Source organism: Meriones unguiculatus, chromosome 7, assembly GCF_030254825.1.
Source record: "Meriones unguiculatus strain TT.TT164.6M chromosome 7, Bangor_MerUng_6.1, whole genome shotgun sequence".
NCBI classification, from domain to species: domain Eukaryota; kingdom Metazoa; phylum Chordata; class Mammalia; order Rodentia; family Muridae; genus Meriones; species Meriones unguiculatus.
In genome coordinates, this window is record NC_083355.1 from 33,236,269 (window position 1) to 33,264,201 (window position 27,933).

The following is a 27,933-nucleotide window of genomic DNA, read 5'->3' on the forward strand; positions in this document are numbered from 1 at the left end:
GCCTCTCTGATACCGCCACGCTCCCGGAAGCCCATGTCCTCCCAACGGAAGCCGCGCGGGAGTGGCCACGTGCGTGCGTGCGTGGGCGCCAACGTCTCCTCACTAACGGCTACCCCCACACACACACCCGGGGGTCCGGGGCTGGCCCATAATCCCTCGCGAGGGCGGGAAACGCAAGGAGGGCCTCTGTGCCTCAGCCGGAAGCACGACAGTTTCTACCACAGTTCTCTGAAATTCTCACAGCGAGAAAATGACGGCTGGCCAGTATTCGCTCGCTGCTTCTACTGTTTTCACTCAGGGAGATGATTCCTTTTAAAGACCCTTGAGGGGCCCATGAAAGAGGCCAGAGCCGGGCAAGGAAATAGGGCGTGTGGAGTCCCCTGGGCCTGGTCACCATCCTCGGGCCTGCAGCCCTTTTTTTATTTGTTATGTTTTTACTGTCGGGCTATACCCTTCCGGTAACGGAACCCCAAAACGTGACACGGACGAATCGCATCGGGAAAACGATACTAGACGTCCACCCTCGTGGGGTTTTCTCAGCGGCGAGGCCTCGCGAAGGCCAGGCCGCGCGAGCCCCGCCCGGAACTTCCGCTGCACGCACGCCGTCACGTGACGTGGCTCGGGGCGGGCGGGGTTTGGGCCTCCGGGGCTGCGGCCCCTGTCGCTCTGCGTCACGGCGTGCGTGGGTGGGCCGAGCGCTTCCGAAATGCAGCGGGAACTGGTGAGCTTCCCGCTGTCCCCCGCGGTGCGCGGGAAGCTGGTGGCCGCGGGCTTCCAGACGGCCGAGGACCTCCTGGAGGTGAAGCCCTCCGAGCTCAGCAAAGGTAAGGACTCCCGGCGGCCCCCGCGGTGCGCCGCCCCCGCCTTCGTCCTCCCCGTCACCGCGTCAATGCTCTTTGGCTCCGCTCTCAAGTTTTCTTGTGGCTGCAACTGGGTGGAGAATTATGAACTCGTTCCGTGCCCGCGCCTGATGGATGCTTTGACGATTGTCTCACGTGTGCACAAAGGAAGTCTTTTGGACCCGGGGGGCGTCCAGTCTGTAGATGAAAGAAACCTTGCATCTTCACCCTGAGGTTTCATGATACCTGGGCTGGGAAATAGTGGCTCTAGAATTGGAAAACAGACGCGAGCCATGTAATTCTCGCTGTTCGGAGGTTCTAGAGGGGCGGGAATTGAATTCGAGAAATGAAGTGCTAGAGACGTTTCGGCCAGAAAAGGGATAGAGCATTCCCTTAAGACCAGGAGAAAGCCCTAGAAAGATGTTCGTGATTCACGGAATTCCCCCAGCTTTTCTCCCACAGCTCTCCAGATTACGTATAAGTGGGAACCACTGATGTACAGAAAACCCAAACCGAAGTGGGCTATTGTTACCCACTGTGCCGGTAGCATATGCACAGCTCTGCTCTTCACCAGAGGACAGACTGGAATGTGGCTTGTTTTTTAAATGATGGGTTTTGAACTCATGGCTTTGCAAATGCTAGTTAAACACTACCACAGAGCTACACCCCTAGCCTAATTTTAACTTTTATGTAGTAACGATGCGACCAGGCAGAAGCTGAACGGTAGAGCACTAACTAGATGCTCATGCCCCAAGGCCCTGGCTTTGATCCCCAGCCAGTAAATAACTAAATAACTGGATAATTCATTACTGAGTTAGAGTTTTGTTTGTTTTCCAGACAAGATTTCTAGTCCTGTAACTAGATCTATAGACCAGACTGGCTTTGCCTCTGCTTTCCTGGTGCTGGGATTAAAGGCATGGGCCACCACCCCGGTGCTCTGAATTAGACTTTTTGTTTCTCTAATGTTTTTCTTTCTTTCTTTCTTTCTTTCTGGTTTTATTTACAGAGGTTGGGATATCTAAAGAGGAAGCTCTAGAAACTATACAGATCGTAAGAAGAGAATGTCTGACAAATAAGCCAGTATGTGCTGGTCCATCTGTAGCAGCCAAGAAGTGCACAGCTCTGGAACTTCTTAAGCAAGAGCACACCCAGGGCTTCATAATCACCTTCTGTTCAGCACTGGATAACATCCTGGGGGGTGGAATACCCCTAATGAAAACGACAGAAGTCTGTGGTGTGCCAGGTGTTGGGAAAACACAGTTATGGTAAAAGAGGATGTTCTCTGCCTAAGGGTGGACTTAGGATTTTATGTAACTAAAAGAAAATTGTGCTGTGAGTTTGTATTTAGGACACCAGAATGCATGTTACTATTTGGTGTGTATGTGTGTCAGTCAGCTTACCATTCATATTCTCTGTGCCCTATCTTCTTGATAAATGGATAGAATGGTTTGATATCAGGAATGTTTCTTTTGTAATATAGTGTGGTCATTAGAGTAAACAGACACTCCTAATTAATTGGGTTCTGAGATGTATTTGTTAAATGTTTAAAAGTTGATTTATATATGGTAAAGACTTCTGAAACAGGCCTGGTGACACAATCCTATAATTTCATCACTCAGGATACTGAAGCAGGACTGCTATGAGTTAAAGAATACTCTGGACTATATAAGAATTGCTAGACTAGCCAGGATATATAGGAAGACCCTGTTTCCAAAAAGTATATCTACCTGGTTGTGGCACACTCCTATAGACATGGCAGTAGGGAGATGGAGACAGATAGAAGGATTGAGGGTTGAAGGACCAGCCTAGGCTACACTGCCAAGCCTTGACTCAAAAGGAAGGGAGAAAATGTAAAGCATTCAATTATCAGAAACCTAAAACCACTAAGAGTTCCTTAATCATCATTTTGTACAACATCCTAACTGTACTCTAGTCACCTGTTGATTGCTTGGGGCGGCTCCTATGGAGAGTCAGCCATCCCGGTTACCTTGGGGTACTATGTGTGCATTTAGAAAACTTGATGGTCCAGCTGATGGTTATATGCAGCTTACAAAAGGTGTTTTAAATGGTTTTTATAATGATTTGGTCATTTGGCAATTTCTTGACAGCATGCAGTTGGCAGTAGATGTGCAGATTCCGGAATGTTTTGGAGGAGTGGCAGGTGAAGCAGTGTTTATTGATACAGAAGGAAGCTTTATGGTTGAGAGAATGGTAAGCCTTGCAACTGCCTGCATTCAGCACCTTCATCTCATAGCAGGGACACACGTGGATGAAGGTAAGTAACACATGGTACTCTGTAACAAAGAGTTTGTATTTGTGCCTGTCTCAGATCACAGTAAGAGATTGTCCCAAACTTGAACCTTAACTAGTTAAACTCCAATTCTTTTGTTACAAAATGATATACAGAGCTCTCCCTGTAACTCAGGTTATCTGTGACAGGTTATCTGTGATCCTTCTGCCTCAGTCTCCAAACTGCTGGAATGGCAGACCTAGATGATATTCAACTTAGCAGCCATTACTTTTTTTATTTTTTTACCAAAAAAAACCCCACCCATGTGGCAGCTTATACCTGTCTGTAACTCCAGTTCCAGGGCTTCTGACCCCCTCACATAGACATAGACAAAACACCAATAAACATAAAATTATAAAAATTTTTTAAATGTGTTGGGGGAGGTACACACGAACGCAGATATCCACAGAGGCCAGAAGGATCAGCATGCAGTGGTTGTGAGATGGATGAGAATCAAACCACTTTTCTTGGGAAAAATAGTTGAAGTTCTTTTTTTGTTTTTTTTTTTTTTCTTTTTAGATTTATTTATTTATTTATTATCTATACAGTATTCTGTCTGCATATATAGCTACATGCCGAAAGAGGGCACCAGATTTCATTATAGATGGTTGTGAGCCACCACATGGTTGCTGGGAATTGAACTAAGGCTCTCTGGAAGAGCAGCCAGTGCTCTTAACCACTGAGCCATCTCTCCAGCCCCTGTTTTGTTTTGTTTTTTTGAGATAGGGTTTCTCTGTGTATCTTTGGCTGTCCTGGACTCACTTTGTAGACCAGGCCGGCCTCAAACTCACAGAGATCTGCTTGCCTCTACCTCCCTGAGTACTGGGATTACAGGCATGCACTATTGTGCTTGGCCTTTGTTTTTTGTTTTGTTTTGTTTTAAAAATGGTCCCTTCATTATGTATATTATGTAGCCCTGGCTCTTCCTCCTAAGTGTTGGGATTAAATGCACACACAACCACACCCAGCACAGTTGGTGTTCTTAACCACTGAGTCATCTCTCTGGCCCAGTAGAGATGGCTCACCGCAGGTAAAAGTTCTTAACATCAAATGTGATGATGTGACTTTGATCCGTAGAACCCATATGGTGGAAAGAGAGAACTAACTCCTGAAAATTGTTCTCTGACAGCCACAGATGCACTGTGACATTTGCATAAGAGTGTACACATGTACATATACAGTTTGTTAAAAACAGGAACTTTGGGGTGCTTATATGTCTCTTTCAGTAGTTGTTTTCAGGGTCCAGGCCAGAGACCCTGGAAAGATAGAAGACAAATGATTCTTCTGTCTAAAATGTCTTACTCGTGGCTCATCTGTACTTGAATAAGCATCTTAATATGTTGCTGTGTATTCAGTAGATGTGCTGAGTCACTGGGGTGTGAAGGTACATTTTAATGCTCAGTTTATAATTAAGGTTTTTTATGTTTTTTGTTTTGTTTTGTTTTGTTTTTCTGTGCCTGTTTTGTAGTTCCCTGGCTATCCTTATATTGCTTTTTCCCTGAGTATGACCTTGAACTGGAGCCGCCTGCCTCATTGCTGGGATTACAGATGTGAGCAAGCTACCATGTGCAGCTAATTTCTTTGTTTTGCTCTTTTGTTTTTTCTTCTTCATTCTGTTGTTTTTGTAGTGTCGGGGATCAAATCCAGAGCTTTGTAAATGTTAGGCAAACACTCTGTCACTGAGCTTCATTCCAGCCCTGTTTTCTGTATAAATGTGCATACATATGCTGGGGACTGAACCTAGGTCCTTACTCAGAGTAGCAAGCACCTCCAACTCCAGCCCCTGTTGGTTTGGTTTCATAATGTTAAACTCTAAGTACTTTGTATTTGGCTTTTTGAGATAGAATCTTGCTCTGTCTGCTAAACTGATCTGGCACTGTAGGCTCAGGCTGGTCTCAAACTCATAGTTTCTGATTTTTTTTTTTTTTTTTGACTCTTGTAAAAATCACATTTATCAGCAGGGGGAGGTAGTGTACATCTTTAATCCCAACACTGGCAAGGCAGAAGCGGGCAGATTGCTGTGAATTCAAGGCCAGCCTGGTCTACAAATTGAATCCAGGACAACCAAGGCTATGCAGAAGTCCTGTCTCGAAAAAAAAGAAAAAGAGCAACAGAAAATCACATTTATCAGGCTGTAGAGATTACTTAGTTGTTAAAATCATTGCCTGCTCTTCCAGAGGTCATGAGTTCAATTCCCAGTACTCACATAGTAGCTCATACCCATCTATAGTGGAATTTCTTCTGGTGCGCATATGTACATGCGGACAAAGCACCATTATATATAAATAAATCTTTTAAAGTCATCATTTTATTACTGTGTATACACATGTGTGGAGATCAAAGAACAACTTAAGAGAGTTTTATTCTTTCACTCTGGGTCCTAGTGATTGAACTCAGGTTATCTTGTCATTGATCAAATACATCATAGGAGCTGAAGAGATAATTCATTTGTTTACAGCTTTTGCTGCTCTTGCAGAGAACCCAGGATTGGTTTCCAGCACCAACATGGCAGCTTTCACCTATTTATAGCTCCAGTTCCAGGTGGTCTGATGCCCTTCTGGCCTCCGTGGGCACCAAACACACACATACACACACACACGGTACACTTACATGGAGGCAAAACACCCAATAGCATTAAAATACTTTTAAAAAAACATTTTAAAATGCAATAATTAGTTTTTCATTTCAAAACCACACTGACTTTATTTTCTTTGATTTTTATGTGTTTGGATGTTTTTGCCTTCATTGTGTGTGTGACTGCGTGCTGTGAGCTGCCATATAGGTTCTAGGAATCAAACCCTGATTGCTCTGGAAGAGCAGGCAGTAATCACTGAGCCATTTTTCCCTTTTATTTTTTGAGACATGTAACTGGCTGGCCTAGAATTTCCTATATAGACCAGGATGACTTTGAACACTAAACCAAACTGACTTTAAAATCCAGGTGGTAAGAAGATTTCATATTATGCTGGGTCCCAGTAGTCAAGGAGGCAGAGGCATATCTGTAAATTCGAGGCCAGCCTGGTCTACAAAGCAAGTTAAGGCTATACAGAGAAAGCCTGTTTCAAAAAACAATAGCAAAAAAGATTTCATATTATTACTACTTAAAAATCAAGTAGCAGTATTAAATGGAAAGTATACTTCATTGGAACATTTTTTTTTTCTTTGATTCCTAATTTGTACTTCCCAAAATAAAGAAACTTCAGTTGTGGTACTTCTGTTCAGTGGAAATAATCAGTAACTAGATATACAAAAAGATAAACAGACTCTAGTTTTATTACTCTAGTTATTTTACTCTAGTGAGTAAATAACCCCTAGTATGTAAAGAAACAGTGGAAAATATAAAATTATAGGTCATCAATTATCAAGTCACAGTGAATTTGCAATCGTTCTTTCTTCTTTTAGAAAGTATGCTGTTTTACAAGGATACAAAGGTATTCCATTTTGTGATTAAAAATAACTGATTGAAGCCTGCTATGATGGTGCACACCTGTAATCCCAGCACTCAGGGAGGCAAAGGCAGGTGGATCTCTGAGTTTGAGGCCAGCCTGATCTACAGAGCAAGTTCAAGACAGTCAAAGCTACACAGAGAAACCCTGCCTCAGAAAACAGAACAAAACAAAAAAATTGATCAGGCTGGAGAGATGGCTCAGCTGTTAAGAGCACTGATAGCTCTTGTAGAAGACCCTGGTTTGATTCCCAGCACCCATATGGCAGCTCAAAACTGTCTGTAACTCCTATTACAAGGGATCTGACACACTCACAGAGACACATGCAGGCAAAAACACCAGTGCACATAAAATAAATAAATCATAAAAGAATTTAAAAATATAACTGATTGGGCTGGACAGATGGCTCAGTGGTTAAGAGCACTGCTTGCTCTTCCAAAGGACCTGGGTTCAATTCCCAGCACCCACATGGCAGCTCACAATTGTCTGTAACCGCAATTCCAAGGGATCTGACACCTTCACATTAATATACATAAAATAAAGTAACTGATTGTACTGTTAGACTATTAGAACAAGAAAAACTAAATTATTTAAGATTGCTTTTTTGTTTGTTTTAGAACATCAGAAAGCCTTGGAGGACTTTACTCTTGAAAATATTCTTTCCCATATTTACTATTTTCGTTGTCATGATTATACTGAGCTGCTGGCACAAGTCTATCTCCTTCCAGATTTCCTTTCAGATCATTCAAAGGTATGGATAGCACTAGTAGAATAATGTCTTTGAAAGTGTTGGTAATACAAAAATAAACAGTGGTATAGAATAAACCTGATGCCAGCTCAAAAGTCTCTTTCTCTGCCCTGTAACTTACTTATAGTTTTATATATTTCACACACACACACACATATATGTGTGTGTGTGTGTATATATATATATATATATATATACAATTCATGTTTATATATTCATGTATATAGTTTTAAGGTTAAAATACCTTTTAATCATAAGTACATAAGTTTCTGGATTCTATTCTATTGTGCTATGTGCATATGCTTACGCCAGTAGTACTAATTTTTATGTTGTAGGTTTGTTTTGTTTTGGTAGTTTTTTTGTTTGTTTGTTTGTTTTTTCAGAATCTCAAGTAATTCAGGCTGGTCTTGAACTTTCACTTCCTTGAAGTGCGTGCGTGTGTATGTGTATGTGTATGTGTGTGTGTGTGGCCCTGGATATCCTGGAATTCACCTTGTAGACCAGGCTGCCATCAAACTCAGATTTAACCACCTCTGCCTCCAGAATGCATGCTACTGACTAGAGGATAGAGGAGGACATTGGATGGATTATGTTTATAGATCATAGATCTGTGGTTCTCATCCTTCCTAATGCTGTAACCCTTTAATACAGTTCCTCATGTTATAGTGATCCCCAACCATAACTTATTTCTATTGCTATTTCATAGCTGTATTTTGCATGTTATGAATTTTATTGTAAATATTTGATATGCAACCCCTGTGAAAGGGTTGTTCAACCTCCAAAGGGGTTACAACCCACAGGTCAAGATGCTAGACTGTCTTTGACAGACCTGGAGTTATAGGAAGTTGTGAACTGCCTGACATGGGTGCTGGGAGCTGAACTCAGGTCTTCTGTAAGAGCAGTATGCACTCTTAATTACTGAATCATCTCTCCGGATCCATCAAGAATGCCCACCTAGCTAGCTAGATTTTTTTTTTTCTTTTTACAGCTCTCAAATTTTTTTTAAAGATTTATTTATTATTTATACAGTGTTCTGCCTGCACACCAGAAGAGGGCACCAGATCTCATTATAGAAGGCTGTGAGCCACCATGTGGTTGCTGGGAATTGAACTCAGGACCTCTGGAAAAGCAGCCAGCGCTCTTAACCTCTGAGCCATCTCTCCAGCCCCAGCTCTCAGTTTTTTAATTTATTTTATTTTTATTTTTTTCCAAAACAGGGTTTCTTTGTGTAGCCTGGCAATTCCTAGATTCACTTTGTAGATCAGGCTGGCCTCGAACTCACAAAGATCCACTTAACCTCTGCCTCCCCAAGTGCTGAGATTACAGGCATGCATCCCAGCACCCAGTTTAGAGCCCTCAATTTTAAGATTTATTTATGTAATAAAATATGCTTGTGGGGTGCTGTTTTATTGTTGTAATTTTAACTTCAAACCTAATTTCGTTCTCTCTTCTGTGTTTAGGTGCAGCTGGTAATAATAGATGGTATTGCTTTTCCTTTTCGTCATGACTTTGATGATCTATCCCTTCGTACTCGATTACTAAATGGTCTAGCCCAACAAATGATCAGCCTGGCAAATAATCATAGATTAGCTGTAAGTATTATTGCTCAAAAGAACGTTTAAATTTGTACAGATTTTGCCTGATTAACATGAACACAGTTTGGAGTTTATGGTTGTTATTGCTGTTTGGTAGATACAAAGCTTTGATAAATAGCCTAAAACTTGATATGTAGTCTGGCCTGGCCTTGAACTCTTTTATCTTTTTGCCTCAGTGTCCTGAGTACTGAGATTACAGACATTTGTTACCATACATGGCTTTTAATGTAGATATTTTGTAAAAAAGCTAAGTTTCTTGTTTGTTTGTTTGTTTGTTTGTTTGTTTGTTGTAACAATAGGGATTAGACCTAGAACTTCATGCATGGTAAGCAGGTGTTCTACTACTAAGCTACTATATAGGCCCTAGTGCCAATTCTCCATTTGAAATATTAAGGGAGAAGTAAATATGAGGTTAGGAGTAGAGAGAGAACTGTTCGCCATTGATTTCTATGCTGGAACCATACCTCCCCACTGACAAAAATATACTTGTCAGAAAAGAGGTAGAAGATGAAAACGCTTTTAAGTTACTCTGTTTTTTACCTTGTTAAGGAAATCCTTAGTACATGTTTGTAATACACCTAATATAAATAAAGAACTTCCTGTTTAAAATTTAAAACATACTTTTTTTTCTAGATATTCTTATATTAATTTTGTTTATTTCTTTTGGGTACATGTATATATGTACTTGCATGCACTTAAACTGTCAGAGCACAACTTGCAGAAGTCAGTTCTTTCCACTATGGGGTCCCAGGGATCAAACTTAGGTTGCCAGCCTCCATGGCGAGTGCCTTTACCCCCTGAACCTTCTTACCATCTCTTTTGCTATATTCTTTTTGCTAAAGCATGGTGCTCTTTGAATTGTTTCTGACTGTTGGTTGGAATTTAGCATTGTTAGTGATGGCATCTTGAAGCTCCCCCAGTAGAGGGCACTCCAGACAAATAGGCTGCAGTTTCATAGTTTGTTAGGTTTTGGTGGTTTGTTTTTTCTCATTTTACTGTTTGCTGCTCCAGCTCAGGGCTTGAGATATACTCAGCAAACATTCTGCCATTGAGCTCTATGGACTCCCTCCCCTGATTAATTTAGTTAGCTTGCCTGTTCTTTCACTCTCCATTATATGTATATCAATTTTGGTTTTTGTTTGTGTGCATGTGTGTTCGTAGGCCTGTGTATAGGTATGTGTGTACCTATAGAGGCCAGAGGTCAGCACTGAGTATCTTCCTCAGTTTTCTGCAACTTTTTGTTTTGTTTTGTTTTTATAGGCAGCCCTGGCTGTCCTTGACTCCCTTTGTAGGCCAGGCTGGCCTTGAACTCACAGAGATTCCACCTGCCTCTGCCTTTTCCAAGTGCTAGGATTACAGGTGTATGCCACCTCACTCTGTCCACATTGTTTTTAAAATTGTGTGTGTGTGTGTGTGTGTGTGTGTGTATGTGTGTGTATGTGTGTGTATGTGCCATTGGTGCACATGTGGAAATCAGAGGAGAACTTGTGGGATACCCATCCAGCCAACTAATTTTTTGAGACAAGATCTCTCATGGAACCTGTAGGTTAGATTTGTCTAGGTTGCCTGTCTCTGCCTTCTCAGCTGTGGGACTGTAGGTGTGCATTGAACTCAGGTCTCCGTGCTTAGCAAGTACTTTTTACTGACTGAGCCATCTCTCCTAAGTTTCCTTTCTCTTTTAAATGTTTTATATTACTAATAACCCTCAGAAAGGGTGTTTGAAAGTGTATTTTCTTTCTCTCCCCTATCTGTGTGTCTGTCTGTCTGTACATGTGTATGCATGTGTTCCTGGGGGCCAGCGGTCAACCTTAGACCCTCCTCAAGAGTTGTTTGCCTTTTTTTTTTTTTTTAAGATTTATATACAATGTCCTCTCTGCACGTACACCTAAACGCCAGAAGAGGGCACCAGATTTCATAATAGGTGGTTGTGAGCCACTATGTGGTTGCTGGGAATTGAACTCAGGACCTCTGGAAGAGCAAGCAGTGTTCTTACCCGGTGAGCCATCTCTCCAGCCCATCTGCCTTCTTTTTTGAGGCTTGGTTTCTGATTGGCCTAGAGCTTGGCAGTTCAGTTAAGGTGGCAATAAGCCCAGTGATGGGACTATAAGAGTGTCATTGCATGTGGCATTTCCACCTGAGCTCTGGGGATCCACTCAAACCAAGTCCTTAACACTTGTATAGCCAGCATTTTACCTACCAACCTATCACATCCTTCCTTGAAAATACATTCTCCCTAGATTTATTCATTTGAGATGAGATCTTACTATATAGTCCTGGCTGGCCTAGAACTCACTGTGTAGACCAGGCTGGACTTGAACTTGCAGAGATTCTCCTAGTATTTTTTTCCCAAGTGCTAAGATTAAAGCTATGTACTACCATGCCTGACCTGGAAGTATGTTGTTCTTAAAAATAAATGTTTTGCCTGTGTGATCTTTGTATTGTGTGTACTCCTGGTGCCTGTGGAGTTCAGAAAAAGGCATCAGATTCCCTTGAATTGGCATGGTTGTGAGCTGACACATGGGTGCTGGGAACTGAACCTCAAGTCCTTTGCAAGAGCAACAAGTGTTTTTAATTGCTGAGTCATTTTTTTTTTCATTCCATCCCCTTTTTGAGGATTGATTGATTGATTGAGAGACAGGGTCTCACTATATGGCTCTGAATGCCCTGAAACTCACTATTAGGATCAAAAGAAACCAGAAAATTGGACTCTTCTATACTGAAAAATTATGTATTAAGACTTTATCTTAAAAAACTAAAATAAAATTACTGTTTGGGTAGGTGTCCTGGACTGGCTTTGTAAACCTGACTGGCTGGCCTTGAACTCAGATCTCCCTGCCTCTGCCTCTGTGAGTGCTGGGATTGCGGGATTGCAATCATGTGCCACCACCATCTTGCTCTCAAATACATTTTTAACTCCCCCTCCCCAAGGGAGGACCAACTGTATTGACATTATTTCAAGGGTTGGGGCTGGAGAGGTGGTACAGCAGTTTAGAGCACTGGCTGTTTGTTTCAGAGAACCCAGTTTTGATTCTCAGCACTGACTGGGGGTTTACAACCATCTGTAACTCCAGTCCCAGGAGATCTGATACATCACATAAAATAAGAACAAATTTTAAAAGATAATATTTGGGTTAGGGATGTAGCTCAGTTTTAGAGTATATGCTTTGCATACCCAAGAACCTACGTTTAGTAACAATCCAAGTTCCACTTGCCAAAATGGAGAATCTTTTCCATAGACTGTTTCATCCATGATGATTAGCAATACTTTTAATTCTGAAGAAAATACAGCCTGTTTTTTTTTTTTTGTTAACCTGATTACTGCTTTTTTTTTTTTTAATCTATATAAAAGATGGGTGTTATGCCTACATGTGTGTTTGTACACCATGTGCATGCTATATCCAAGGAAACTAGAAAAGGCTATTGGAATTAGAGATGTTTGTTAGCCACTTGGAGTTTATTGTTTTTTCAGGGCAAGGTCTCGTTTAGCTCAAATTGGCTTTGAACTCTTTTTGCTGTTGTTTTTGGTTTGTTGAGATGATGTCTCTATATAGCCCTAGCTGTCTGTAGACCAGGCAGGCATTGCACTCGATCCTCCTGCCTCTGCTTCCTGAGAGCTGGGGTCAAAGACAGAGTGTGTGGGGTACCTCTGCCTAGTTATTATTTGTAGTGTTTTATCTGCATGTGTGCCTACACACCAGAAGAGGGCACCAGATCTCATCTTAGATGATTGTGAGCCACCCATGTGGTTTCTGGGATTTGAACTTAGAACCTTTGGAAGAGCAGCCAGTGCTCTTAACCTCTGAGCCATCTCTTTATCCCTGACCCTGAACTCTTGATCTTACTGTTTCTTTTTTTTATTGGAGACAAGGTCTTACTGTGTAGCTCTGGCTGTCCTGGAACTTGTGTTACCAGGGTGGTCTCAAACACAGCGGTCTGCCTACCTCTGCTTTTCATGTTCTGGGGGTTGAAAGTGTGCACCACTGCCCACCTGTCTTACTTTTATATTGCTGTGACAAAACATCATGACCAAGGCAATTTATTTAAAAAAAAGCACTTAACTGGGCCTAAAGGCTTCAGAGAGCTTAAAGAGGTGCTCCAATACACCCAGTTTGCCTCTACTGCTTAAGTGCTAGGATCAAAGACATGTGCCACCATATTTAGCCAAAATTCTTACTTATTTTTTGAGACAGGCCTGTGTAGCCTTGGTTGTTTGGAATGCTCTAAGTAGAACAGGCTGGCTTTGAACTCAGAGATATACTTGTTATGGTTCAGTAATAGCTACACAAACTATTCAGACACCGATCTCAGTCAGATATGGATGGTTTATTGAATGCACACCCCAAGACTGATCTATCAGAATGCAGTTCAGACTCAGGTGCTGAACAATGTACTGTTGAATGTTCTTCAGAGTCAGCTTATATAGGCAAGAACCGCAATTAGCTCATATAGGGGGTCTGACAGTGGAACAGGATGGTAGGCTCTGACTTGTTATTTTTGCTAACTAGACAAAGCAGTTCTAGCTAACCTTGAAAGCATGCCTGGCAGCTGGGGCCAGCTGTGCTTATGGCTGCAGAATCTCTAGGAACAAGTTCATAGAGTTTTCTGAACATAAACATGGCTTTTGATCCACCTGATCTTGCACAGAGATTCTTCTCTGTCAGCAACAAGCTGAGATAATGTGGCTAGTAGGCCTGAAACAAAAGTGGCTGCAGTTATGCTAAAGGAATAGGAGGGAAAGTGGGCCTTAACACCTGCCTCTGTCCACATGTGCTGGGATTAGAGGCATGTGTCACTATAATTATAATTTGAAAGTTAAATTTAAATTATATTTAAAATTTGAATTTTAGAAAGTGAAGTTTGAAGGAGGGATACTGGAAAGATAGCTCAGTGGATAATGTGTTTGCTTTGGTAGTATAAAGACCTGAGTTTAAAACCCCATAAAAGCACCTACATAAAACCATGGCAGTGCACTCCTGTAACCCCAGCACTGGTATAGGTCACGGTGGGGAAAGGATTTCAACAGGGCATCCTTGGGTTTTGTCAGCCAGCCAGGCTAACCCAAACAGGAATTCTAGATTCAATGAGAGACACTGTCTCAAAAAGTAAGATAGATGCTTGCACTCAGGAGGCAAAGGCAGGCAGATCTCTGAATGTGAGGCCAGCCTGGTCTGCAGAGCTAATTCTAGAACAGCCAAGGCTACATGGAAAACCCGTCTCCAAACCTCCTCCCACGGCCCACCCTCCCCCCCCCCCCCAAAAAAAAAAAGAAAGAAAGAAAGAAAATAATTCTTTGTTCTTGCAGATTTTTCTGGTCAGTTATATCTTGTTTTCTGAGAGTATGTTTTTACAAATAAGCGCAGAAGTTTTTTCTTTTTAAATTTTCGAACAAGAGAGCATATCCCTCTCATCCTTTTCCTTTTATCAGAAAAAAAAATGTATTCTTACAGAGTTACTTAATTTTTTTTTTTTGTGTATAAGAGTTTTGCTTGCTTGTATGTCTGTATACCCATGTGTGCATGGTACCAGAGGAAGTTATAAAAGGATGTTAGGTCTTCTGAAACTGAAGTTACAGATGACTGTGAGACACCATGTGAGTTCTGGAAATGGAATCTGAGTTCTACAACCACTGGGTCATTTCTCCAAACTCTGATATTTTTCTTTAACTTACTATATTCCTATAACTTCAAAATAGTAAATTCATAGGTCTGTTTACATACAATTTTTATGTCCTAACTTTCTTATGTTTTGCTTTTATAGGTTATTTTAACTAATCAGATGACAACAAAGATTGATAAAAATCAAGCATTTCTTGTTCCTGCATTAGGTGGGTAAATGAATGAGATAAAGCTTTTTTGTTTTTTATTTTGTTTTGTTTTTTTAATGTGTGAAAGGTGTCAGATCCCTTGGAACTGGAGTTACAGACAGTTGTGAGCTGCCATGTGGGTGCTGGAAATTGAACCCAGGTCCTTTGTAAAAGCAGACAGTGCTCTTAACCACTGAGCCATCTCTCTGGCCCAGTTTTTGGTTTTTTGAGACAGGGTTTTTCTGTGTATTCCTGTCTGTCCTGAAGCTCACTCTGTAGAGCAGGCTGGCCTCAAACTCAGAAATCTGACTCTGCCTCCCTGAGTGTTAGCATTAAAGGTGTGTGACACCACGTCCAGTGGAGATAAAACATTTTTATTTTAACATTTTTTCTATATTTTCATTTGATGTTTGATGAATACTATAAGCTTTTGAAAGCAGAGACTGTCTTATTCACTGATCACACTTATTGAACCGCTACCTTCTGACAACTGTGAGTCAGAAACCTGAGAAGTAAATATTCAAAATAGGATTCTAGACATGCAGATCTCAGTCTTAGGGCAGGAAGGAGAATGAGTTTATTTAAATATAAATAATAATGGTGCAAACAGGTATGACTATTAGATTTTATTAGAACACAATGCTTCATGTTCTTTTTCCACTGAAATCCAGTAATATTCTGTGTGCCAAAGATGGCGGAACAGACCTATAGCCCCGGCCACTGAGGGGGCTGAAGGGTTTGTTGAGCCCAGGAGTCACAGGCAAGCCTGAACTGCATAATGAAACCTCCATGGTTGCACATCTTTAACCCCAACACTCCAGAGGCTAAAACAGGCAGAATTCTCTTAATCCAAGGCCAGCCGGTCTACATATGGAGTTCCAGGCCTGCCAGGACTATAATGAGACCCTGTTTCTGGGTGTCAGAAATATATAACAGGCTTTATGGAATGGAAGGTTGGTAATACACTGAAACTGATATTTTCATGAAACAAATAGAGGATGATGATTTGCATTGCTTTCTTAGACAAGTAAAACTAATATTCTTAGGATCTTACCATGTCCTGCAGGTTTTGAAACCAAGAATATTATCTTAAATTTGGTAAAGTAAGATTGTATTTGACTAGACATTCTAAGCAGCTTAAAAAATTCTAAAGATACTATAGAGTTAATTTTGTTTTCTTTCAGGGGAAAGCTGGGGACATGCTGCAACAATAAGGCTAATTTTTCACTGGGAACAAAAGCAAAGGTTAGTATAGAAATAAGTTCATAATTTAGAATATCATGGTAATTATACTGAACACTTTCTGGTTTTTTTAGCCTTATTCCCCAGCTTGAGATTTGCAATGACCCATAAACCACTGCTTTTGTTGCCTTGTTTGACATCAGTTAGAGCAAACATAGAAACACGTTGTTAATACTGCACATTCAGCTACATAGGGAATTCTTTGTGTATTTAAATGATGGGGTGAATGCACCTGGAACATGTAGGTGGCTAAGGAATTGCTACCTTCTGATATTCTTTGAAATTACTTATTAGCCATGAAGAAGGAGGTGGTACTCTGTGTTCCCAGAGGGGATTGAAAGAAGAATAAAATCAGGACAAAAGGAAAACTTTTGAGGTTAGCGTTAGGACTAATATATATGGAAAATAGGATGGTTTTTCTTAGTTGCTTAATATAGTTCTTGCATGAAATTGTCTGTCACCTTTTATTGCCCATGTATTTACCTGCCTTTCACAAGTATTGTTCTTTAAAATAAAATCATGTCAGCATGAAGCCTTTGTGTTTGTTTCTAAAGCTGCTGAGCAAGTGAATGAACCAGCTTTCCTTTTCTTTTAAAATAGGCCATTGAAAGCTATGAAGTCTTTTATTCTGAACTTCAAAAAATGTCAGATTTATACCAGCCATTCTGCTTTGTGATTAATTGGCATAACCTAGAGAACTTGGTATGGAAGTGCTCTAATAAAGGGGGAAATCAAGGCAGTATGTAGGGCAATATTGATCCTAGTAATACTATATTAAAAAAAAAAAACAACCCTGCATTACATCATTACATGTCACCTCTTTTGGGGGAAGGGGATTGTTTTGTGTTTTTTGTTTTTTTTTTTTTTTCAAGACAGGGTTTCTCTTTGTAACAAGAGCTCTGGCTGTTCTGAAGTCCAGTTCTGCAGAGCAGGCAGTCCTCCAGCTTATAGAGACAGAGATCTGCCTACCTCTGCCTCCCAGATGTTATTTTTAGAGCCATGTGCCACCACACCCGGGTACATGTCACCTTCTAATGCTCTTTCAAATCCATATTGTAGCTAAGTATGTTGACACATGTCTTCTAAGTCCAGCACTTGGGAGGCTGAGGCAGAAAAGCCTGAGTTTGAGGCTTAACTGGGACTGCGTAGTTCCAGGCCAGCCTAGGACAGAGTGAGACCGCATAAAAAGAAAACAAAGCCATATCATGAAACTGTTTCATGTACAAATTCTTTTGAGGGGAGGGGGGTTTGATAATGAGTCTCTATGTAGTCCTGACTGACGTAAAACTCTGTGTAGGCTAGTTGGCCTTGAACTCAAAGAAATCTGCCTGCCTCTACCTCCTTAGTGCTGGGATTAAAGTAGTTTGCCACCACACCCAGCTTTTATTTAATAAGTAAAATGGATTTATTTTGTTTTATGTGAGTATTTTGCCTACCTGTATTTGCATGTATGTTTGTGTAACATTTGTGTGTCTGGTGCCCACAGAGGTTAGAAGTCCTTGGGTTCCCATGGAACTGGAGTTCCAGATGGTTGTTAGCGACCTCATGGGTGCTGGGAACTGAACCTGTCTTCTGCAAGAGCAAGTGCTCTTGACTGTTCGGCCACCTCTCCATCCCCTACAGTCTATACTTTGAAAAGGAAGTTAGGGGGCTTTTTGGAAATAGCATCTGTAAAGGAGATGCAACCTGCACGAATCAGTTCTAAAAGATTTTGCAGAAGTGAAGTCAGCATGAGCTTCAAGTCACTAAAACCTAAGTTAGGTATGGATTTTTTCCCTTTCTTCTGTAATTGTTTTCTAGAACCTGATTACAGTTTTGCATACAAACCTGAACACACTGCTTTTATCTTTTTTTTTTCCCTAGTAAAGTACCTTTCCTCCAAATTGTTTCTTGCAAGTATGTAGGTATATGACAGTATTACTGTGCATGCTTTATGATAATGAGAATGAATTGAACCAGCTTAGTAACTTAACAATTAAGATATTTTGGTTCTTTATTATTTGGAACCTAATGGCTTTGTCTTTAAAGTTTTGTGAAATCTTTGCATGTGGGGACTATGGGAGTTTGGTTTGGTTTGGGTTTGGGGTGCTAGATATTGACCGGAGGATTTTTGGGCATGCTAAGTATGCTCTCCCATTGACCTATAGGTCCATCAATAAGGTTGCATAAAATTTTACATGCTTTGTTTCTTTGAAACGGGCTGTCATGTGGTACAGGGTGGCCTGGAACTTACTAGGTAGTATTGGATGGCTTTAGTTCTTGAGACCTTTGCCTCCACCTTGTAGATGCTGCTATGATGGGAGGGTACCCTGCACTCTACTTTTCTACTCTGGTACTCGGGGTAGTGCTAGGCAAGCACTCTGCCACTGACATACTGACATGCTTTTTAGAATCTTTTCTTAAAAGTGCAAAATCAAATCATAAATTTATAAAAAGGAACACTTAAATTTGAACACAAAAACTGAAAGCCTTAACTAACAAATCAATGTTGTGAATTGAACTTAGACACTATCATGGCCTAACCTCCATCATTCACAAGTAACATCTAATTTTATGTTTTGCTTTAAGACAGATGTGTCTTACTAGCTCTGACTGGTCTGAAGCTTTCTATGTGGACCAGGTTGCCTATGCCTCTGGCATTAAGGGTATGAAACACCACACATGCCCCGTAATGTCTGATTTTTAACCTTCAACAAATGACAGAATGACATTCCAATGATTCTTAAATGATTTTTGTCTGTGTCCTTATATTATGTGGGTTCTCCAATTTGCATTTTATGATAATATGAGGCTAAGATTGTTCAGAATTATACCACATTTTGCCAAGAAGATCTGGTGGTAGAGTGGAGTAATACATCACACCCCCACACAGCATTTCATATGTGTGCTCAGCTTTAGAGCACAAATTGTACTTCTGTCTTGTTTCTTCCTGACCCAAACTATGTAGTTCAGCCATATGCTAAGCTTCATCTCAGCTAGGGCTATGAGCCAAGTGATTCTTTCTGGTTTAGTTTGAAAAGATCTCTTTGAAGAAAAGATTTTTTGAGATGCAGATATGACATACAAAATGTTTTACCTAGAAATTCAAAGAGGATTTTGTAACTTGAAAGCTTAATCAATTCCCTTTGACTTTATGATTTTTCCCGTTTATTTTAGCTAGCCCAAACTGGCCTAGAACTCTTAGCAGTCCTCCTGCCTCTTGATTTATTAGCCTTATAAACATGAGCCAGCATACCTGTTTGATGTTAGGATTCATACTAACTTTGTAAAGTCTTTTTGAAATCTTAACTATTTTGCCTGGGGCATGGTATTACACACCTATAATCCCTGCATTTGAGGTGAAGGTTGTGAGTTCAAGGCTAGCCTGAGGTACATGGCAATACTGTCTCAGCCCATTATTCCCTATCGCTGACAGTGAGTGAGCATGAGAGATTATTATTTCTTGATAAATTTCCTCAAAAAATTCAGATGTACTTGGCACCTTTTTGGATATACTAGTGATGTGAGATGACTTAAAGATTAGCTAATTTCTTTTTTAAAGATGTATTTATTTATTTATTATGTACTCAATGTTGTATCTGAATATACACCTGCATGCCAAAAGAAGGCACCAGATCTCATCATAGATGGTTTTGAGCCACTATGTGGGAATTGAACTCAGCAGCCAGTGCTCTTAACCTCTGAGCCATCTCTCCAGCCCCCCCTCTTTTTGTTTTGTTTTGTTTTGTTTTTGTTTTTTGAGACAGGGTTTCTCTGTGTAGCCTGGACTCACTTTGTAGACCAGGCTGGCCTTGAACTGTCAGATCTGCCTGCCTCTGCCTCCCAGAGTACTGGGATTACAAGCATGCATCATCGCACCTGTCCCTGATTAGTTGATTTTTATTGAGTTGAAAGTGGAAGCTTTTCATTATTGCATATTCATGTGTTTATTTTGTGTTTGTGTATATAGGCATATGTATACTTACATATACATACATATATACATACATACATGTGCATGGCATGGTTTGGGAGTTGGTTAGTTGGTTCTTTCTACCATATGGGTCATAGGGATCTTGAACTCAGGTGGTTAGGATTGGTGACAAGAACCTGTGAACCAGCTGGTCACATTGGCTCACACCCATAGTCCCAGAACTTGGGGAGTCAGAGGCAAGTGGATCTGATCTCTGAGTTTGAGGTTAGCTTGGTCTACAAACCAAGTCCAAGACAGCCAAGGCTACACAGACAAATCCTGTCTTGAAAAACCAAAAAAGAACTTATGAGCCCTCTCACTGACCCCCAAAAAAGTGATTCTTTTAGGACTCCGTGTATAGTTTAGTCAGGGTAGTGCTTGTCTAAGTCATTGTTCATGGTCCACTCTCTAGTACTGCCTCCCTTAAGAAAATCCAAACTCCCAAAATACAATTTTCTAAAAAGAGTGGTTAAAATATATTTTGCGTTTATTATATGTTTGTGTAGAACACTAACTGTAAAGCACTGTGAAATTTTCTGATTGTACTTCTAGTGAAGTTGTGTGTTGGTTTTTTTGTTTGTTTGTTTGTTTGTTTGTTTTCAATGCAGTTTATTCAGGAACCTTGAACAATCTTCTGACCCTGGGGAAAGCCAGCCTACAGCTTAAATAGCCTCTGGGTAGCCAACCCCAACATGCCACGTGGGCAATGCAGATAGGTCCACATACATGGAAGCAAGCCAGATCCTCAGCCTTAGCCAAATGTGGAGTTGTTTGTGACAGAGAGCACTCACCATCAGGAAGGTGGAAGGCGGAAACCAGCTCCATCTTTAAGGCACAGCATTCCGCAGCTCTCTACAGTTCCCCCGGTTTTTTGGCTTTTTTGAAACAGGGTTTCTCTGTGTAGTCCTGGCTGTCCTGGACTTACTTTGTAGACCAGGCCCACCCTGAACTTACAGCGCTCTGCCTCCCTGGGAACAAAGGCCCTACCACACCCAGCTTCTAATGCAGTTGTCCTGCACACACTGTCCTGTTGAGTCACACTCACCTTCATGGTCGTTGTTCTGTTTCGTTTTGTTTTTTGAGACAGGGTTTCTCTGTGTAGCCCTGGCTGTCCTGGAACTTGTCCAGTAGACCAGGCTGTCCTCAAACTCACCTGCCTCTGCCTCTCTAGTGCTGGGATTACAGGCATGCGCCACCACTGCCCGGCACTCTTGTTGTTTTTATATGTCACTCAGCAGTTACTTTTTATGTGAACTTAGAGAGTTGATGACATTTTGGATTCTTACGTTTGTTTTCTGTGTTGGGGGATGGTGGGTGTGTGGGTGTTTTGCCTGCATGTGTGTGCAGTGCCCTCGGAGATCAGAGGAAACTCCCCGGAACTGGGGTTACAGACAGGTGTGAGCTTCTATTTGGGGACTGAGAAAAGAATTTGGGTTCTCTGGAAGAGCAACCAGAGCTTTTAACTGCTGAGCCAGCTTTCAAGCTCCAATTCTACTGTTTTCAAAGTAAAAACAGTCTTTGATTGTTTCTCTTGTTAGTTATGCTTAAGGAGAGGGGCATTTTTGAAATTAGGAAAGTTAATAAGTAATGAGCAAGGTGTTCTTTTTCAAGTTGAATTTTGAAAATAAGTGAGTAAGCCAGGCTTGGTGGTATATGCTTATAATCCTAGCTCTTGAGAGGTGATGGCAGGAAGATTAGGGGTTCACGGCCATCCTTGGCTACATAGTGCATTTCAAGCTACACTGGGTATATGAAATCCTGTCTCAAAAACTAAAACGAATGAGTATTATATTCTGTAGAAACTTATAACTTCCCTAACCCTGAGGTCTGTGATTGTTTTCTGTTAAGTTGGAATCTATATTACATACAATTACAATAAAATAGATATTAAAGTTGTCTATTTTACTACATTTTAACCATATTTCTACAGTTGGATGGCATTAAATACATTCATATTCTTTATGGCCTTCACTACCATTTATTTCCAGAACTTTTTCATCTTCCCTTCACTATATGTTGATCATTGGTAACAATAATGTTGGTCATTGGCAGCCACTATTCCACTTTCTGTCTATGAATTTGGATACTCTAAGAACCAAATATGATTGGAGTTACACAATATTTGATTTACTCGCTTCACGTAGAATAATGTCTTCAAAGTTTATTCATTTTTTAGTTATATGTCAGAATTTTTATCATAAAAATTAATGTTTATTATATAATCCACATTTTATTTACCTCATAGTATATACTCTTGCTTCAGTCTTTTTGCTGTTGTGAATGGCTAATGTGTTTTAGAAGTAATTAAGAGTGGTAGAAGTAACTCAGCAGAGAAGCACTTGACTAGCGTATGTGAGTCCCTGTGTTCATTTTCCATCATCATAAAAAAAGTGATTCTTCTTTTCTGAAACAGGGTCATTTATGTAGGGTGTCCCCTTGTTTTGTAACCTAGGTGGTCCTTGAGCTGACAGTTCTTACAGCCCACCTGTCTGCTGCAGGTACAGGTGTGCCCCACCACACCAAGCTCCTTACCAGAAACTTGAAAGATTGTTATGTGCTTGCTGTTAACATTGTTTGAGTGTAGTTATTAAGAGTCTAGATGGTGGAGCTGGGAAGATGACTCATTCTGTACAGTGCTTGTCATGCAGGCGTAAGAACTTTTGAGTCTGGGTCCCCGACACCCACATAAAAAGTCAGGCATGGTGACATCCTAGAGCTGGGAGTAAGAAATAGTAGGATCCCTGGGGCTTGCTGGCCAGCAAATCTAGCAGACTCGTTGAACCCTAGAATCAGTGAAAGACTTTGAAAAAACAGAGAAAAACGGAAGATGTTTGACTCAACCTCTGGCCTCTCACATGCCTGTGCATACATGCAAGAGAAACCCAGGCTCGAAAAACTAAAGAGAGAGAGAAAGCTTTAACTATTATCTCTCTTCATTTATTTATTTATTTATTTATTTATTTATTTATTTATTTCGCGCTGATGGTTTGCCTGCATTGTGTCAGACTCTGGGTTTGCAGACAATTGTCGACTACCATGTGGGTGCTGGAGTTTAAACTCAGGTCTTTTGGAAGACCAGTCAGTTCTCTTAATCACTGAGACATCTTTTCAGCGCCTGATGATTATTTCTTAACTATTCTCAGCTTGCAGTTTTATTTACATCACAAAAAAAAAACCTGTTAGAGAGAGAGTTCAATCATTAAGAACATTTATTTGCTGTGCTTCTCAAGAACCTAAGGTAGGTTCTTGAGCACACATATCAGGGGGGGTTATAGCTGTCTATAATTCCATCTCCAAGGGAACTGATGCCTCTAGCTTCTGAGGGTGCTTGTACCCATGTGCACCTACCTACATGTAGACACATACCTCTACACAATTAAAAATAATAAAAATAAATCTTCTAAAACATGTGGATGCATGCCTACTTACTTTTTGTGGAAGGACAGGGTATGGTGTAGCTCAGAGCCTTAAGCTTTCCATATAGTGAGGGTGACCTTGAATTCCTGATTTTTTTTGTTTTTGTTTTTTGAGACAGGGTTTCTCCGTGTAGCCTTGGCTGTCCTGCACTTGCTTTGTAGACCAGGCTGGCCTCAAACTCAGAGATCTGCCTGCATCTGCTCCCAGAGTGCTGGTATACAGGTGTACCGCTCTTGACTTGCCTTCATTTTCTAGGTGTGAAAGGTTATAGATATGTGCCATCATGACAGTACTATTAATCTTTGCTTCCAGCAGTTTTTCTTTTTTTCTCCTGTTTTGTGGTTTTTCCAGGCAGGGTTTGTCTGTGTACCCCTGTCTGTCCTGAAACTCACTCTGTAGACCAGGCTGGTCTCGAACTCAGAGATCCACCTGCCGCTGCCTGGGATTAAAGGGATGCACTGGGTTTGGTTTGGTTTGGTTTGGTTTGGTTTGGTTTGGTTTTAAGACGCAGGCTGGCCTTAAACTCCTGAATTAAAAAAAAATTCTTCCTCTGATTACTTGAGACTGAAGGCATCCACAGAGGTGCCCTGTAAGGGAAGTTTTTGTTTTATTTTGTTTTTTATATATTTCTTTCCATTTTGTGTTCTTGAGAACACATGATAGAATTATAGTACAGGACTTGGTACATTTAAATTATGAATTCAGTCATGTGACCTAGTTAATGAAGGCAGTGTTTTTGTGTGTGTATGTATATATATATATATGTATGTGTGTATAATAATTTTTTTCCTTCAAGCAGGTTTGCAACATTGTACAAGTCACCAAGCCAGAAGGAGTCCACGATACCATTTCAGATCACAGTCAGTATTATTTAATCAGAGTGGGATTTTGGTGTTAATGGGAGTAATTATCTGAAGAGGTCATGTACAGATCATTTCTGTTAATTATTAAGCAGCAAGCATATTTGAGACTAGTTTTGATGTGAGAACATCACCAAAATAGTACTTAGAGAGTACTGTAGTCACAATTGAAATGAAGTTTTAACATTGAAAACAGAAGAAATATTTATGTAAGTTCCACATTTTTATTTTACAAGTTTTCAGAAAGCCACTGTGAGATTCTCTCTCAAAAATACCAACAACAATAAAAAAGAAAAGAGAAAGAAATACACCAATATTAATAATTTTCGTCTGTAGATAGAAAATTTTGAAATGTTAATATCTTGAGCATTTGCATCACTGGTCTCCAGACCCAAGTTGGCCTCAAACTCACTACATAGTTGAGCATGACCTTGAGCTGCTTTGTTTGTTTTTGTGGGTTTTTTGTTTTGTTTGGGGGGGTATTTTTGTTTTTTTGTTTAAGACAGGGTTCCTCTGTGTAGCTCTGGCTGTCCTGAACTCACTTTGTAGACCAGGCTGGCCTCGAACTCACAGAGATCCACCTGTCTCTGCCTCCCTGAGTGCCACCACACCTGGCTGTTTTTTTTTTTTGTTTGTTTGTTTGTTTTGTTTTGTTTTGTTTTGAGACAGGGTCTCTGTGGCTCTGGTTGTCTAGGTCCTCACTCTGTAGTCTAGGCTGGTTTCACACTCAGAGATCCACCTGCCTTTGCCTCCTGAGTGCGGGGATTAAAAGTGTGTGCCACCACACTCAGCAGCCATCTTATTATTATAATGATAAAAACAAAAGTGGAAAGAATTCTGAAAGTGAATTTTCCACTTAGTTTTTATACTGACCTGTACTCAATATTTTGTCTTGTTTGAGAAGTCGTCTTACTGTGTTTTCTAGGCTGGCCTTGAACTTTTAACCCTCCTGCTTCCACTGCCTTAGTGATGCTATCACAGATGCATACCACATGCCAGGCAGAATATCTTACTGTGGAAATTATGTAAAGTGCCTAAATGGCAGTACAAACTTCTTTCCACTTCTCCCAAAAGAGGGTTCTTAGGATTATTTTTGGAGAACTTTTTGGTGTTAACTTAGAGCTTACCACTGAACTTCAGGTCTAGTCTTAAAACGTCTTTATGCACTGTTATTTTTATGTGTGTATCATGTGTGTAAAAAGGAATATATACTTTTATTAAACTCTGGGTTGGAATACCTGCGAAGTTTATCCTCTAGTCAATGGTTAATAAATTATCTCCCAAGAACAAAATCGCTTATCAGTTATTTTAAAACTATTGGGAAAATTATTCTTTATTTTAATTGTTCTTTTGTGTATTTGTGTATTTCTTCATCTTACAGCCTCAGGGGTTTAGAGATGCTGTTGTCACCACTACGTCATCGCAGACAGAAGGCTCTTTGAATTTCAGGAAACGGTCACGAGAACCAGAGGAAGAATGCTGACCCAAAACTAATGTCAGCGCATCCAGTTAAACTGATGATGTGTTATTTAGTGTGTAGAAGTGGAACACAGAAGTAATTTATACTTTAAAATATGAACAGTTACTGTGGCACGAATGAATCAGAGTTATATGATGTGAATGGAAAAATAATTTGCAGAATCTTCTCCCCTGTAAAAGCATTTTTTAGTTGTCAGATGTAATTGTCATCTTGGAGACTTACTGCTGAATAAGCTCACCGTTTCTAGTTCTCTCTGACTGTTGCTGGCTGGTTTGACGCAGCTGACTGATTGAAACTGGCTTTTGCCGGAACTGCTCTGCTTGGCCTCATACTAACTTTGGCAATATGTTCTAATCTTGTGGCTTCTCGTTCTCTGGCTCATTCTATCTTCACCTGTGTCTATCTTGTCTCTACAGCCTATCTTTGTGCAACTGTCTCACTAAAACTGCCTCTTCTCTCATCTGGGCCGGGTGGCACACGTGTGTAGTCCCAGCACTTGGGGAAGCAGAGGCCAGCCTGGTCTACAAAGTGAGTCCAGGACAGCCAGGGATATACAGAGAAACCCTGTCTAGAAAAGACACCAAAAACAAACAAACTGCCCCTCTCCTCCTTCCTAAAGACACCAAAAACAAACAAACTGCCCCTCTCCTCCTTCCTCTGCACTGCTCTCTCAAGTCAACTCTCTTTCCTCCCTGCTCTTGAACAGGAATAAGAGTTGAACATCTCTTATTCTGTCAAATCTTTCTCTGATTCATCACTTTGTCTGCCTCCCAATTAGATATCACTTTCAAAAACATGGGTGCTTCCTTCCACAAATTAACCTTGACTACATTGTTAGGGATTAAAGGTGTGTACTAAGGACACGTCTGCATTCCAGCAAGATCACACTGTAATCCAGGGCATGTCTGCATAGCCCCTGACACACCCACACTTTCCTGTGTGTGCACTATGGTGCCCATGTGCTCAGAGGACAACTTTTGGGAGTTGATTTTTCCTTCCACTTTTTTTTAAAGGATTTATTTATTTTATGTCTATGAGTGCTCTATCTGCAGGCCAGAAGAGAGCAGCAGATGACATTATAGATGGTTGTGAGCCACCATGTGGTCACTGGGAGTTGAACTTTTTGATTTATGTGTGTATGTATTTATGTGCACTGTGTCTGTGTGCTGGTGCCTACAAATGCTAGATGAGGGTGGTGGATTTCCTGGAACTGGATTACAAAATGATATTGAACCACCATGAAGGTGCTTGGAACCAGATCCCAGTCCTCTACAAGAGCTAAAAATGCTCCTAACCCCTGAGCCATCCCTCCAGCTCCTCCACCTTGCCTCTAAGGCAGGGTTTCTTCTGTCGTTTCACACTCCAGTTCTGCACACTTTGACTGCTCTTTCTGTTTTTGACTATCTCACTCAATGGGATTACAAGTGTGTAGCAATACATGTGAACTATGGGGATAGAACTCAGACTGCTGGGCTTGCATACAAGTGCTTTTTTCACTGAGCATCTTTGGCCCCTCCATCTTGAATTTTAAGAAAAAAATTTTACTGAACATGGAGCCCATTGACTGAGAGGGCTGCCTGTCTCCCCACCAGCACCGAAGTTAGCAGATGTGCTGCGCCGCACCAGCCTTATATGGGGTCCTCATGCTGCATGTCAGGTGCTTTGCCCACTGAGCCATTTCTCTGGCTCCCGAAAAGATTTTCTAAGCACTGTTCTATAATCATATTTTAATGTGTTTTTATTTTGAGTAATGTGGAAAGTTGACCTCATGTTACCTATTTGTATTTACAATCCAGACTGGAAAATTTCTATTGTCAGTTACCTAAAAAGATAATAGGAATAAAACACTATAAGACTTTTTAAGTGTTTGTGTTTATATGTCTATGTGTTTGTCAGCTGTATGGAAGCCCTCAAAGGTGTTCAGATTTAGACCCAGGACAAGTGGCTCAAAGTGGACCTGGCCTCCAGGTTCTCCCAGCATCCCTTAGTCCCTACCTGTTACAGGGCATGGCTAGCATATCCACCCTCTACCCTGAACTTTGTAGCCCAGGAACGGGGCTTCCTGTCCCCCAGAGGCATGTCACTATATAATCCAGACATTTTGGTTCTGTGCCTCTGCATTTCTTGCTCCGCACATGCTCATTCTTTATCTTTCCCCTCCCCTCCATCTTCCTCTGCTTGGTTACTTCTGAAGCTCTGTTCTTTGGGACCAATGAACCCACCAGAGAGCTGCCCTAAATAAACACGCCTTTATACTTTAA

The 27,933-nt window shown here is 40.8% G+C and overlaps 1 protein-coding gene across 1 annotated transcript; it reads left to right on the plus strand.

Moving 5' to 3' along the window:
• The first annotated feature begins 619 nt into the window (after positions 1–619).
• On the plus strand, positions 620–27,933 carry Rad51c (RAD51 paralog C). Its single transcript, XM_060387050.1, has 9 exons — positions 620–824; positions 1,846–2,104; positions 2,948–3,114; positions 7,193–7,326; positions 8,784–8,915; positions 14,676–14,742; positions 15,906–15,966; positions 24,132–24,192; positions 25,574–27,933. The coding sequence occupies exons 1-9, from the start codon at positions 707–709 to the stop codon at positions 25,673–25,675; spliced, it is 1,101 nt and encodes a 366-aa protein (XP_060243033.1). The 5' UTR covers positions 620–706; the 3' UTR covers positions 25,676–27,933.